At 40.2% G+C, this 14,911-nt stretch overlaps 1 protein-coding gene across 1 annotated transcript in view; it reads left to right on the forward strand.

The window, feature by feature from the left end:
• SH3BGR (SH3 domain binding glutamate-rich protein) overlaps positions 1-14,724 on the forward strand; it is a gene marked incomplete at its 5' end in the record, with an annotated part of 27,906 nt that extends 13,182 nt beyond the window's left edge. The window contains 5 exons of the mRNA XM_010287912.1: positions 6,171-6,284; positions 10,799-10,833; positions 12,152-12,184; positions 12,811-12,918; positions 14,222-14,724. Coding sequence (XP_010286214.1) covers positions 6,171-6,284; positions 10,799-10,833; positions 12,152-12,184; positions 12,811-12,918; positions 14,222-14,318 — 387 coding nt within the window. The remainder of the gene's footprint in view (positions 1-6,170; positions 6,285-10,798; positions 10,834-12,151; positions 12,185-12,810; positions 12,919-14,221) is intronic.
• Between the last annotated feature and the right edge of the window lie 187 nt (positions 14,725-14,911).

Below are 14,911 nucleotides of genomic sequence, written 5' to 3' on the forward strand. Positions count from 1 at the left end.
CTTCCGATTCTCTCCCCTGTCCCACCGTGGGGGAGTGAGTGAGCGGCTGTGTGGGGCTTAGTTGCCAGCTGGGGCTAAACCACAACATATTCCCTTCTTTCATTGCAGGCTTGTTACCATGCCTCCAGCTGATGATTTTTTTTGTTGTTTTTGTTGACACAAAGCTTTATTTTATCATGTTCAGCTTTTAAATGATGCAGAATTTCCTAATGAAATTTATAGGTTGTGTTAATTGCAAGAAACCTTCACTTCCCCAGACTGCATCAAACCTTGAGCAAACAGGGTTTGTATTGGCCACCAAGAGGGGGACTGGAGTGTGGACCCCTTCCATCCTCTATGCGTACACACAGACTGACACTATGGGGTTTGCTCCCTCTACCTTGAGGAGATAACTTAAAGTCTCACCTAGGACTTCACGAAGTCCCTTTGGCAAGTCTACCCTTTGCTCTCCATCCACTGTATTTTGACAATGTTCTATTTGTGGCAAAGGAAAAGGTGTTTCTCTGGGTTTTTTTTTCCTTTTTTCTTCTTTATTTTACAGAAAGCAATGTGTTTTATCTTTAACGGAGTCTTCTTCTAATTAGAAGTTTTATAACTGAGAGCATTACAGCTCTCTTATCCTGAGATCATGTTAGCTGATAATCAAATGTTGCCATCTTTAACGTGGGTGATTCAACAAAAGAAATGAATCAAGGGAAGTGATAAGCCAGAGTGATAGAACTCTGCTGCATTGTGGTGACCTGGCTGAAGAACTGCCCTGGAGCGCGAGATCTGCTTTCTGGTCCAACTCTGCTGCCAACTGTGTAGCAACTTTTGTACATGTCTCTCTTCTTCCTCTTCTGTAAAAGCAGAGAGAAAAAGGAGCCATTGCTAAGTGCATTGAGAGCTACAGATGAAGAGGTACCCAGGGGAGAGCCACAGTTGCTATAAATGTCTTTGACACTGAGTCCCTGTGTGATAAGGAGCAAGCGATTTAAACTTTCTGCTTTAGCTGTGCCATCTCCCACCAAGGGAAATAAAAATTATTTGCCTACCTCACAAGGGTCTTGTGAGAATTCATTTAATTAACATCCACAAAGCCATGAAAGGCTTAAAGGACTGCAGGTATTACAAATTATAATCGTTATAAAAGGTACATGGAGAACCAATGAGATAAAGAAAATTGCATTTTTCCATCTTCCCACTTCAAATATTATCGGCTCCTTCTTGCAAGGTTCTGTTAGATAGTGTGTCTATGAAGCAAAGTAGCAATTTTTAAAAATTAATTCATTCCCAGCTGTCAGCAGAAGCTATTAAAGTTTCTACTTCATGAAAACTTTGTAAATGTTGAAAATAATATGTTCAGTACATTCTGCTGGGCAAATAAGTGTTAGTGCTATTGGTAGCAAGGAAGTATGGTCTAAGCTGAGTCCCTGCTGCGCTGGTGGTGGTGGTGATTATTTCAGTCCAGAAAGTAGAAGTAAGTGTGAGCTTTTTTAAAAAATCCATGTAAAGAGTAGAAGTATATTTACATTGTCTCAATTTTAGAATCTGTTCCTGAATTTGAGAGAGACATATACAAGTGTTTTAGCATTTATTGCAGAGGTGTTTCTCAGCATCTTCACTGCATGACAGTCTGGATATGCTTTGTCATACAAATAACCTTGCTGCACTGCTTCTGCTTTCCTTTCATTAGGCTGTCAGTTCAATCCTAGCATGAATTACAATGGATGGCTCGTGACATTGATTTGCAACAGCATGAATCTGGAATAATAAGTCAGGTGTGGAAGAGATGGTGATGATGACACGTATGACAGGATTTCCTACCAATCCTTTCTTAAATATTGGGGTTTTTTTTCTGGAATATGGTGATAATTTATAAAAGAAGCAAACTATAAAGCATGGGAACACCACAAAAGAGTAAGCATTTTCTTTCTAGGGGTTTTTATGGTAGGATTCTATGAAGGAAATTAAGATTAATATGAAGCTGATACATGTTTTATACTCTTGCCTCAGAAGATTCTCTTTCCTTTTCTATCCATCTTTTGTCTTATATTGCACCAGCAGTAGAGAAGGTCTCTAATGACCATGATGCTGTTTCACAACACAGTCCATTAGGATCCTGACCCAGGACTGTTTTGAGTCTCTTTTCTAAAGCAAGCAGGGGAACTTTTTGCTACTCCCTCAACAAATTGTAACTTCCCAACAAAATACTTGTAGGTAAATTCATTGCCATGTCAGCCTGCTGAGTGCAAAATTCATGTTTCAGTTCTGCAGATTCTCATTTTTGTAGCCCTGACTTCTCTTTGGGTTAGGTGGCGACAACTTGTCACCGGACCTACTTGTCCAGCTTTCACATTAAACTGTTACTGCTAGGTATTGGAGCTCGGATGGTGCCGGAGCTCTGATGGTGCCAGGTCCTAATCTGCAAGCTGATCTACACTTACAGGGTGAGTCTGATATGTCTAGGACACATCAAAGTTTTCACCAAGGTGATACCCCATTTAATTTTGGATTAGTGGCATGAACAGTGATGTGCCAATAGTATACGTGTGTATATTTGAGCTATGATCAATGTAGTTTATATGTCTAGGGTCAGGTGTGTCAGTCTCACCTGCCCCCAAAGTTGGGTATGTTTCTTTTTAAAGTACCCATCACTTTTATGCTTAGTCTGAGACTGTTCTCAATATTCCTGAAAATATTCTGAAATATTGGTAATGTGTGAACAGCCCATTAATAGCTGTGGCTGCACTGTTTGTTTTCTAAAATGGCACAGGTGAATTGTTCTGCCAAAGAGGTGTCTGTTACTTAAACTAAGCTGTCAGACAGTATGCAATATCATTACACCTTCTGAGTATCTTAGCAAGGTTTGAATGCAGGTAATTAATAGCTTTTTATTTTCAGGGGCAAACAGGTTTTTTGACAACTTTATTAACCACAGTGGTATACTGCCTCTATTTCCCGGAAGTCCAGAGAGCCAGTAGCTTGAAGCAAGATCATTTAGGTTTGCAATCCCTCTGTGAACTCACTGAAGCTAATTTACTGAGGGAGCTGAGGATCTGTTTTCAAATCTTGTATATACTTAAGTCCTTAATCTTTGTATTTTTGGTCTTAATATCTGTGACCTTCGCATCCCCAAATCTGTAGATACTTGAGCTTTAGTCTTGTAGTTGAAGAATACTTCTACAAAGCTGCTTTGAATTACAAATTTACAATATTTACAGTCTTTATGAATGGGACTTCATTTTAATTTAGTTAAAAATAAGATTTTGTGTTGCTATGTAGAGCTACTGTAATGACGCTATTCGGAATACCACAGTTCTCCATATAATCAGGAAGTCTGTATGTGTGTATGTGCGTGTCCTGACTGATAACATGCTGCTTCCAGAGTTGAGTTCTTTGAGCCATGGCTTTTATTTGCCTTATGGTCTGAGTAAGTATATGATTCGTCTAAGATAGATTTACACAATAGGTATATTTTCATTAGAATGCCAGCTTCGTTCTTTAGGTATTTTATGTATCTGCCAAGAAAATATTGGGTATGTGGGTTTTAAAATGAAATGTTAAAATACACACTGAAAATAAATATCTAACCAATTTAGTTTTCATGAACACTATCATTTTCATTTTAGGAATCGCTACAAAGAAAGTATCTGTAAAGAAGCTATCATTTGCTTAGGAAAACAATGTATAAACAAAATGTTGCACAAGAGAATTTCAATGTATGTCTGTGTTACTACATATTTAATCTTCAAATATTCTGTTAGCTTGTGGGGGAAAAGCAAGGTATAAATTAAGCCAAACAAATGTCTCTGTAGATCTGTTTTTAATAACAATGCCACCAGCATCAGAGTGGGCAAGCCTGCAGTTTTATGTGTACTTGAAATGAGACAGTATTGCCAGAAAAAGAAGTAGTCTTTTCTCCTTCCTCCTCCCTCTGGCTCCTTCTGCTCACTCCCAGCTGCTCACCCCTCTCCCCAAGCATCCCTCACATGCTGGCAAAAACATTCAAGCAGCTGTGTAATGCAGTGTACAAATCGTGTGAGATAGATGTGCTTTTCTTTTTAAGGCTTTAATCTTGATCAACTTCCTGCTCCAGTTCACCATGCAGCTCGGCAAAGGCTTTTGCTGCCAGGAGGGCAGGGCAGTGCTGGGAAGGACTGCTGGGAGGGCGACGATTACTGCTGAGGTTTTTTTGCTGTTGTTATTCTCTGGGGAGAGGAAGGGGAACTTATAAGTCTATGTGCCTACTCTCTTTTCATTACAAGCCTCTTACATATAAAACATATTTTCCATGGTTCAGGAGAAAATTGCCAAAAGCGCACCAAATCTTACAGACAGTGATGTTTTGGGAAAAAAGATAAAACTGCAGAAGTATTTTGTCCATCTTCACTCTGTCATGATATCTGTTTCCACATATTCCTGACCTCCTTTCTATCATTTTTGTCCCCATCCAGCAGAGTGTCTCAGCAGGCGGGCATGTCTTGTATTGCACACTGCACCATGGGACAAAGATCCCTAAGTCAGCACTCACCCAAGTCTGCTCTGCGACTAAAAGCCAGGTAGCTATGCCAGTGTCACACTTCTGCAGGTGAAGTATGCTGGCTGAAGACATCATATATGATGAGGACACTGGAGGAGGTCTTGTGAAGCTTAAAGGACAGGAGATCATGACTGGGGGCTTTTGTCTAACTGTAGAGACAAATGAAATTATGGAAAAGCAGAAAAACCCAACCAGGTGGGTGAGTTGTGAGGGCTTGGTCACAGGGATGAGAAAGGAGCTTGTCTTCTGATCAGGGACATGCTGCTCTGCCCATAGCATTTAGGATGACACAGGACAGGACCTCCCCTGAGCCCAATTCTCTGTTGTTGGGGGCAACCTCACCAGATGACACCTCTCAGAAGTGATCTAATTGCCTTTTAATGAATTAGGTCTTTTGCCTCCACTTCTCTCCTTGAAAGCTCTTCCAAAATTTCACACTGATGATGATTAGAATTTTTATTTATTTACTGCTGGTTTGTACTCCTCTTGCGTCTACCTCAGTGCTCTTCCTTATCCTATCCGTCCCTGAAGTTTACTCTGATCTATTTTTAGAGAGTCATCATATCCCCTCACAGCATTACATTCAAAAGATTAAAGTAATGAAGCTTTTTTTGTCACACTTTCATAAGACAGGCTCTCCACTCCCTCAAATATTCCTGTCGCCCCCCTCTGCTCCTGTCCCAATCTGAATTTCTTTCTTGAGCCTGAGTGATTGGAACGGTACAGAGCAATCCAGAGGTTTCATCTTGGCCTTATATAATGACATTAATATTGGCTTTCAGCTCCGCCAGCTATACCTCACCTCATGCATCTGAGGATCACATTTATTACCTCTTTCACTGTCATATCACTTTTGTGGCTCGGTTATTCTGTGATTATTTAAATATATCCATCTTTTCCTTCTTTGACAATCATCAACTTACAAGCTCCCAATGTGCAGTAGAAACATCTGTTTTTAATCTCTGTCCCAGAACTACCTGTCCCAAATAATGTGACTGTGCACTTCATGTTATTGCATTTCATCCTATTTCTGTTGTTCCACTCGAGGCCGTACAGGTCTCCTTTTATCTGACACAGTGTGTGATCCAGTATGACCTTTCACAGCTACCTAGCTGAAAGTACAACAGGGCTTAAAATAAAGAGCCTTCTAGGAGGTGCCTGTTCACGGTGCTGGAACAAATAGATTTGATAGATTGGTGTGTGAATTGAGAAACAGCTTCCCAATTATTTTAAACAAGAAAGTTAAAAAATTAGATATGAAATACTTTATTCCTTCTGTTTCTCTGTAGCTTCTTGATCAAGTTTAATCTGAATGCATGCTGGTGAAAAAGGCTTTTTTTTTTTCTGAAGCTAGAATGTTCCATAAGGGTGAGCATTGGTTTCTATTAAATTTTCCACAGAAAAGTTAGAGAATCTACTATGCTCTGAAGAAGAAGAAGGGCTTGAATTCACGTTTCCCCTACACAAACCCCATGCCTTTACCAACAGATGAACATGCCAACAAGAGTTCCTTTCACAGTAAAATGTCCAAAAGGGTATATTTTGAGTGCTGAAGCAAAATTAGAAAAACTGTAACATGAAGAGTTTTATAGAAATGGATTGTTGGTTATGTGCCCTGAGGCTAACAATGACTTCTCTTTGCTTCCAGGAGATGGAAAAGTCTGATGCCACAGATGAAACTGAGGCACACACAGAAGACAAGGCAGATGAAGGGGCTCATGAAGAGGCTCAGTCTGCTCAATCACCTTTAGAAGTTCAACAGGTAATTTTTCCTTTTTCCCTTTGTGATATGAAAATTTTACCTGTGCTAAGTGCATAAAACATACAGCCACAGACCGTCCTAGGGTGCCTCAGTGTGGGAAGACTGATTGCAGGGTAATCCTGCTTGTCTTCTGGATGCATTTTCTTTGACATCATGGTGATATGAAACCCAGATAAATCTCCAGGGAACTTTGCTCTGAATCTTGAGTAATGGCAGTTGTCTTTATTTAAGAGTTTCCTTTTGCCGCTTGTTACCATTTTTATTTAATGCTTATTTGGAACCAGACTCTAGTTATGGAGAATAATTTAGGAGTAGACATCTGAGTCCTATCTGTGTGGAAAAAATTGCTGCTATCAGTGGCCATCATCTGCAGTGTTCGTAAATCTAGTTGTTAATGTTTATTGTCATGTACCAGCATTGACTGCTTGCAGCAAGCCAGATCTGACACTATCTTCTCCAGGCCATGCAGAAACCCCTGGGCAGTGCAGAAATAGAGACCGTTGCTATCCTTTCTGCCTGCATCATGGTCTGATATGGGCAGATCTCAAGCTGCAGTGCTAAAGGTTCTTGGAAGAAGCCATCTGAGTTCCTTTAATTCCCCAGTATAATATCCTGCGTTTAGCTAACATCAGTAAAGTACTGGTGGTTGAAAGGTAGATGAATCCTGCAAAAAGGAACCATTTGGTTGTGTGTCGCTATCTTCCTTGGTGGGGTGTTTAAGTTACTGGCCAGTTTCTAGACCCAGTAGAAACTAAGCAGAAATGGATCGGTGTCTGGAGATAGGGATCTAGCTGGTTTATTTCTCCTGCTTCTCTGACAGTTTGGCATTTAAGGGTGGGTTTATTCTGATGTTGCAGTGTCAGGTGACTCCCAAAAGGCAGGCCTACTGCTGGAATAAGCACTTATACTTGTCAGGTTTTTTTGTGGTTTGGAGATCAGATGGTCCCAGTAGAATATCTGTCACAAATGCATCATCTCTTTCACTAAAGAGCAAAGCAAACGTGCTTTGGCTTTTTCCACCTAGCTGCAATGTTTTTGCAGAGGAAGCACCTCTCTGTAAGCCTTTCCCCTTTCCCATTTTTAACAATGACCGAACCAGTCATAGTTAGGTTGGAAAAGCACCCTTTTACACAGCCTCATAAAAGTCTCAGGCACTGGGAAGTCCTGAGACTTTAAAATTTCAAAATAGCAATGAGGAGAGACAGTCCTCAGTGGGAACTGAAATTTCTCCTTAAATTATATCACAGCACTTTTCAGGTCTCTGAATTTCAGCTGGCACATAAGTGCCATCAAATACCTTTCTCCTCAGCTGTTAAGAGAAACCCAGCATAAAACTGCAGTGTATCCCCTGGCTGGATTATGTTACTTGCCATTCTGGCTGGCAGTCTACTCTAATGTTTTTCAAATGAGAACAGAATGCTGGAACAGGTCTGCAAATGTGTCAAGCAGCTGTGTATGAGAGGTTTTGTAATGACTTAATGCAATGCCACTCCTATACAACAAACACCTTGCTCCATTTCTCACAGAATGGATTGGAGCTGCAAGTGGAAAATATATTCTCCTTTAGTTTTACAGGAAGCCGAGTGGCAAAGGAGAGAGCACCAGGCAAGACAGTGTGTTTGAACAGATCTTTCTGTGGTTATGAGGGCATAAAATATGGTTAGTCTTACAAATCCTCCCCTTTCATCTGCACACTCTTGGTTACATGGTCTTACATAAGGAGGAGGAGAAGTTTTCCTGAAATCGTCCAACTCTGATACCCATCTTCATCATGCTAGATATATATTAGCTCCTAGGGGAAGAAAAAAAGCACCGTTTCTGTTCCTGTCTTGCTCATTTTTAGAGAGGGTACTCACCACTGCAGGCAGCAAGGTACCAGTGGCTCCTTGCAGGGACACACAAAAACCATTTTCCACCCTGTTCCACCACCCACTTCCCTTGTCACCTAGGACAAATCACTTCAGCAACATAGCATCTGTCCGCCTTGCCACGGTTCATCCCAGTTATCACTTCTGTTGGGATGGCATGAATCATTCTGTAGAAATTCTGGTATTGTCATTCACCACAGACACCACACAGGGAGTGAGTTTAGATGAGAAGAATAGTTTTGGGTCAGCTACAGTGAGATGAATTCCACCTTTTGTCTCTGTATCTCATTTTACCCTTATAAAAGAAAGCTAGAATAAAATATCCTTACCTGGCTGGGGTTTTATGAAGTTCAATACATTTAAAGACTGTCAGATTGCCATTGGGAGTATCTCCACTGGATGTTAGGTCCTAAAGGATATATATAGTATCAACACAATATTTTCAGTATTTCTCTCTCTCCCTCTATTCTGCAGCTCAGCACATCTTGTTTGACTGCTTGACCACACTGAACAGATGTTTTCCATGTGCTCTCCTCACCCGTGTCTTTTTTTCCTTCTAGCTTATTAAGAACTGGTCTCTGTATACTGAGTTCTGAAAGGATGACCTTTTTATCAGCAGCCTGCTGTGTTTTGCAGCCAACAGTTGCATCTTTTGAACAGTAGTCAGATCCCTTTCAGAGTGTCAACTTACTCTTTTAATGAAGCTCCAAATCAAAGTGCCATAATTTAAATATCGCAGTTTTGTGTTCTGCTTCTGAACTAATATACCAGTGGGAATCTAGTATTGGCATTTTGGCCTTATTTAGCCCTCAGTTTCAAACCAGCTTAAAAATGACTCTCTGATGCAGAGTGTAACCCAGCTGGCTTTTCTCCAGTGACTTTGCAGGAGGAATGCCAGTGCTACAGAAAAATTCTAGAAGATAGGTAAGACAGCTTCATAAAGATACCTCAGTCTTTGCCAAAGAGCGTAAGACAGATAACAAAATAAACTGTGACTGTCTGAATTGTGGAGCTGCATGGAGGTCCCAGATTTCAGAAGGCTCCTCCAATGCCTCAGCAGCAGGAAGGCAGCTGATGGTCAATGTGGGTACATATGGAGGCTGCAGCCCTCCCCTACTGCTTCTGCTGCCTTTGCTGGGAGATGCAGGAGTTCAGAAGCTCAAGCTTTTTGTCTCAGGCTGATATGACTCTGAGGAAACCAGTGAGAGACCCCAACCCTCTGAAAAACAAATCTCTTAAGTCATCAGCTGCCTCTTGAAAGCAGCAAGGATAAGTGCACAGTGCGACAGGTTGTTCTTTACACACCTCACATTAGACTGGCTAGGCTTCAGCAGCTGCAGCCCCTCATTCACACAAGCATCCAGGGAAGCCCAGAGCGGATGTCAAAATAGAAAGTCCCTTACACAGATCCAGTAGTAACAGGAACAGCTTTCAGCCTGGGTCACCAAGGGACAGCTGCACTAGGATTTCTTTAGATTATGAAATTTTTTTTCACCTTCAACCCGTTGCATACTTTCCTTCCCTAATCACTTCATCAAGCTTATCCTTGACTTCTTCCTAATCTTTTTTTCATTCCTAATCCCCATCCTCTGATGGAGAAGGTTGAGGAACCATTTTGTCTGGATATAGTGTCCCTTTTTCTTGCTTTGTCTGGCCCTTTGTTTTTAATTTTTTTTGAGGAAAAGACTGTGACCTCCTATGCATGTGGAACAGCAAGGGCTCTGCTGGTCACTAGATGTGACGGTAAAAATTTTTCTTTATTTATTTTCAGTATCTGATTTTAACTTTATATTTTAGCTTGGGGCTTAGAATATTTTTTAAGTGGTGTCCCAGTTAAATCAGTTTGCAGTACAGATTAGGCTCATTTCAGGGCAGAATTATTTTAGAAACATGTTCAAAAATCATATTATAGTGCAAGTCTGTATCTTGTCTCAGCAGTTCCCCAGGCCATATAGAAACCCTGGCACTGCAGCTCACTTCCTTATCTCAACTCATTCTATGCAAACTCATATCAGCTGCTCATGCCTTCTGCATTTGCCCTTTTTCTTTGGGATTTTGTGTAGGATTAGCTCTCCTCTCCAATAACTAGCTTGGTATCTAACACTAAATTCTATTCACTATACATTTTTTTTTTTTTCCTTTTACCTCTCTTCATCACTTTTGCTCAATCTACAGTCTAAAACCAGCATATATTATTTCTTATTCCCCAGTACTGTTGAGCCAAGGCATCTGTTCCAGCCTACAACAGTTAACAGAATTGCAAGCCAGACTCTGAGTGATGATATATAACATAGATAAGACTCTATTTAAATTCTGATTTAACTTTCATTTTGCAGACCAGCTAGTTACCAAAAAACCCCACCCCCTACCTGAAAAAGCAAACAAAACCGCAGCTCTAATGCTTTGCTTATCAATGAAGCAGATTTGATTGGAAGTAACTGAGAAAAAGGGAGCTGTATTTAATGATTTTATAACCGTTTTTCAAAGTAAAAACCTTAGCTTACATGTTCTTTCTGAGTTAATCTGGAGGACATTATCTCAAAATAAATCCACTGAATCCCACATATATTCCTAAATTCGGTGTTTAGTTTCCGCTGTGTTTTGCCTGTATGACCTCTGATATTCTTTCTTTGATCTCTTGTGTAGGAAAGCAAAGAAGAACATGCAGCAACAGGGGTATAGTATATTTGGACATTTTGCTTTCATTTTTTGTTTGTGTGCATTTAATTCCTTTTCAGTCACATTGCTTCACTCAAAAGTTAGTAAATTCTTATTCATGAAACTAAATATATGAGTATTATATTCTGCTAGAGATAAGTATTGGTCATATTATAGTCTTATTATTTGGGACCAAAGATAGGCCTTTAAGCATTAAAACTGTAAAGGGAAGAGAAATTGTCTTTCACAGATTCTTTAATAAAATTTGCCAAGGACTCCCAAGTCAACTATATCTTTGACAATCGCTAACTGACATCATGCCCATTATATTTTCAGTGTTGTAAGTGTGAAAGAGTCATTCTGACAATTTAGGCTGTTCTGCCTATAAAGGAAATGTTTTCCTTGCCAGAATTTGTAAGACCCAGGTGCAAATCCTTATACGCTTTTCTGCTTTGCCCAGCATTGCAAGTTTATGCCTTGAATATTTCTTCAGTGTTCCCACTAAAACTAATGTTTACTTTAGGCCATATTCCACTACAAACCTGCAATTAGTAAGAGGACACATTCACATCATCCCACTTCCGAACTGCAATACATGCATATAGACATGTGTATACATATACGTGCCTGCTGTCAGAGTTGTGCATTGTGGACCTGGCAGCTGAAATGGAGCTCCTGAGCTCATGGGTAGAGCCTGGGGGCTACTAGTGGAGCTGGCGAGGGCTGTTAAGGATGATAAGTGCACACTGGCACCACTAATGCTTCAAGTGAGAAAAATACCCATTTTTTCTGTAAACGGTAACTGACCTGAATTTTGAACTGAAGTTGTTAATACCTGAAAGATGTTGCTCGTCTGCGTGCTTGCTTGGCCCTGTTTGAAAGAGCGCTAATGAAAGGCACCTTTCCTGGGGGAAGATGCCGAGAGAGGCAATATTCCCTTGGCACGAGAACTTCTAATCCAGCTGACCTGTGCAGATGTTCGTGTTACGTTTCTGGTTTTGCAGAGATGATCCCTTAGTGCAGTGGTTTTCCCTGAAAAACAACAATTCAAACCAGGAATTTGATTACAACAGGTCCATTCCCCAGCACACATTTAAACAGGATTTACTTCAGCGACTCAGATGTGAGTCTTGTACAGAGAGTACGTGTCTGAGAGGAAAACCTAAGGTCTGTACTGCTCATATACTACCTGCAGTTCCTCCTGAAGACTGATTATGCATTTTTTGATTGGTTGATTACACCAGGAAGAAATTCCCATAATTTTTGTAGTCTAGGTAGTGTGTGAAGGTATGACCTTTGGAGATAAAGCTTGTTTATACACACAGGAGGAGTACCTTTGAGCAAGAGTTTGCTGGAAGAGAAGGAGCAGAAAAGCCTACAATGCAATTTTCAGTTGTTTTGCAGAGTAGGACTACACTTTAAAGCTTCATTTACTAGCTCTTAAAAGACAACAAACATAGGTTGTTATCTGTGTTACATAAATGCCAACTTTCAGATAACTGTTCATTTGGTTGACTGAAGCAAAGGGCTATTGCCTTTAAATTGTGCCATTTCTCCTATATAAAAGAGAGAAATAAGAACTTTTGAAACAGAAACAAGACTGTATTATCCGACTCTGAATGATTTTTAGATTATAGTCTAAAATTCTAGTCTAGTTCTTGTGCCGTGAATCTTGACTTGTTTACTGCTCCAAGAAAGCATATAATTAAAAATACTAAACTTTCTATCATATTTTGTATGTATTTCATATTCTTATTTTGGTCTTGAACATCTATTTGTAGCTTAACAATGTACCATGTTCTAACCTCTCTAAGAAAAGGGTTCTTATATCCCTGCACTTGCCTACTAACTCCACAAAACTAGAGCTCTGGCATGTTAAAAGATCTATAGGTTACTTCTCTGTTTTATCTCTTAAGCTCAAATAATATTGCATTTACAAAACTGCTTATTTTTCCTTCAATTCCTACATGACAACTACAACTATTTATTTTCTATAAAAAAAGGAAGAAGAGAAGCAGGAAGAGGGAGAAGAAAAGGAAGAAGTGGAGGAGCAAGAAGAGTCTTAGTACACTTCCCTATGACACATTTTTTCTTGAACAGGTTTTCAGGTAGCTATTAAGATGTCCAGTACAGTTTCTAAATGTTCTTAAAGTAACATAAACTTGAAAGCTTTGTACATATTGTTGTTATATGCAATGACAAGAATGGAAAGAATGTACCAAAACCAAAGAAGGCATTATGCGTTTGACACGTAACAGTTAGTCAGAACCATTGCCCTTAACGAGTCTGTTAGTCTCCCCCGTTTCTGTGGTACCAATGAATCTGACTTTCCTCCACAGCTGCCTCTGTGATCCCTAATATCCACCAAATACTGCAGGCCCTTCAATCCATTCCCCATCGCTCTTACAACCTTCAGCTCCCTGCCAGGCTTCTGACATCTGCTTTGGGATTATTCCTTAGCATCTTCCTGCAGTACCCCCAAGCTCTCTGCTGTGTCCCCTAAGTATAAGCAATGCAAAGAGCAGTGTGCTATGTGTGTCCTGCTTGAATGATCAGTATATATGCATGAAGTGCCCAACTGATGGGCCAAAAGTACACTTAACTGTTAGACTTGTTGTAGCTTCCCTTTCATCACCTTCGTTAAGAATTCATCCCTCTCTTCTCTTACTCAGCTACTGATTTCACTGAAATTTTTAGGAGCTTCATGTCTCAAATGAAGCCCTCTCTCAAATTCAGTTGAAATGTTAAAAAAAAATTGCTGGGGAAGGGAGAGGATCCTGACCAGAAATACAACACACTATAAAATTATTCTGATTGCCTTAGAAACTAGGCCAAATGGGACTTTAAAACCACAAAACAGGAAGCATCTGGGAGGCAGAATTTGTGCCTGCAAGGATGTATGAGCATCCAGCATTGCTCAAGTTTTGTCAGCATGTGGTTTAAATTTAATTTTCAGGTTTTCTTCTTCCTCCTACTGTCTCTTTTCCTCTGCACAGAAATTAAGAACAGACAATCATTTAACAGGGAAAATGATTCAACATGATTCAACAAGATTCAAATTATTCCAACAAGAAAGTTGGAATTTCCAGCAGATTATCCCTTGGGTGGCGGGCCTCCCTCCCAGTTGCAGGCACAGAGCGTGATATGCTCTTTCTAGAACCAGGTAGCGGGATTCCCAGTTAACTCTGTCTCTGAGGTAGTTGCTGTAGGTTTCACCAACTGTACGCTGATGTGGTGACCTAGTGCCTCAAGAGGACAGAAAATCCGTCACTTCTTTCATGCTACCTCTCCCAAATCTGGGTTCCTCTGTTGCATGTGAATTAATTCACCCCAATGTTGCCCAGTGTTCAGATAATTAAAATCATGGAGGGAGTGCTAAGATCTAATCTAATTTTCCTTATTTTTGTTCAGGAAGCACAAGCTGGAGCAACCCCGCCAAAGAAAAGAAAATCCCTCTCTGAAGCAAACCACCACTACCTTTCATGCCTGTAGGCTTATGAACATATAAATACATAACAAAGACATCACTCTGTCCTACCTGTGGCCTTTATATATATATTTGGTATTCCAATTGCATGTTAAAATGGGTCTTCTTATATCTGCCTGATGATATTTCAGCTGATTGTTATATGTTGGAATAGTATTGTCCATGTCACATTTTAGATTGTAAGTTCCTCAGGGCAGGAACCATGTCTTTCTCCATGTTTATGTACTGCCAGACATATTGCTGCCGCTCAGCAGATAACTGCACTCACACAAGTGATGTATTCAGAGAAAAAGGAATTCAGCACTGAAAACTGCAAAGAGGCTTCCTGTATACAAGCTATGTGAGTCACTTCTCCCTCAGCTGGCTTTTGAAAATTATTGAGATTTCCATTCTATGGCAGTTTAAATAAAAGCATTTTCTGTCATATGTGTTCTTTGTCTGCAAAAGCACTAATTTAACCCTAGCAAGCTGTGCTAAGATCTGTAAAGTTAAGTTTTCACTATTGTTATGGTTCTAGGCTATGCAAAGTCCTTCACCTTGCCTTACATTCCTGGTGTTTCTGGTGTTGTGTGTAAGACCCCAACCACGAGGATACACAGTCCTCGTTGAGGGAA

This window comes from Phaethon lepturus, unplaced genomic scaffold (assembly GCF_000687285.1).
Source record: "Phaethon lepturus isolate BGI_N335 unplaced genomic scaffold, ASM68728v1 scaffold41385, whole genome shotgun sequence".
Lineage (NCBI taxonomy): Eukaryota > Metazoa > Chordata > Aves > Phaethontiformes > Phaethontidae > Phaethon > Phaethon lepturus.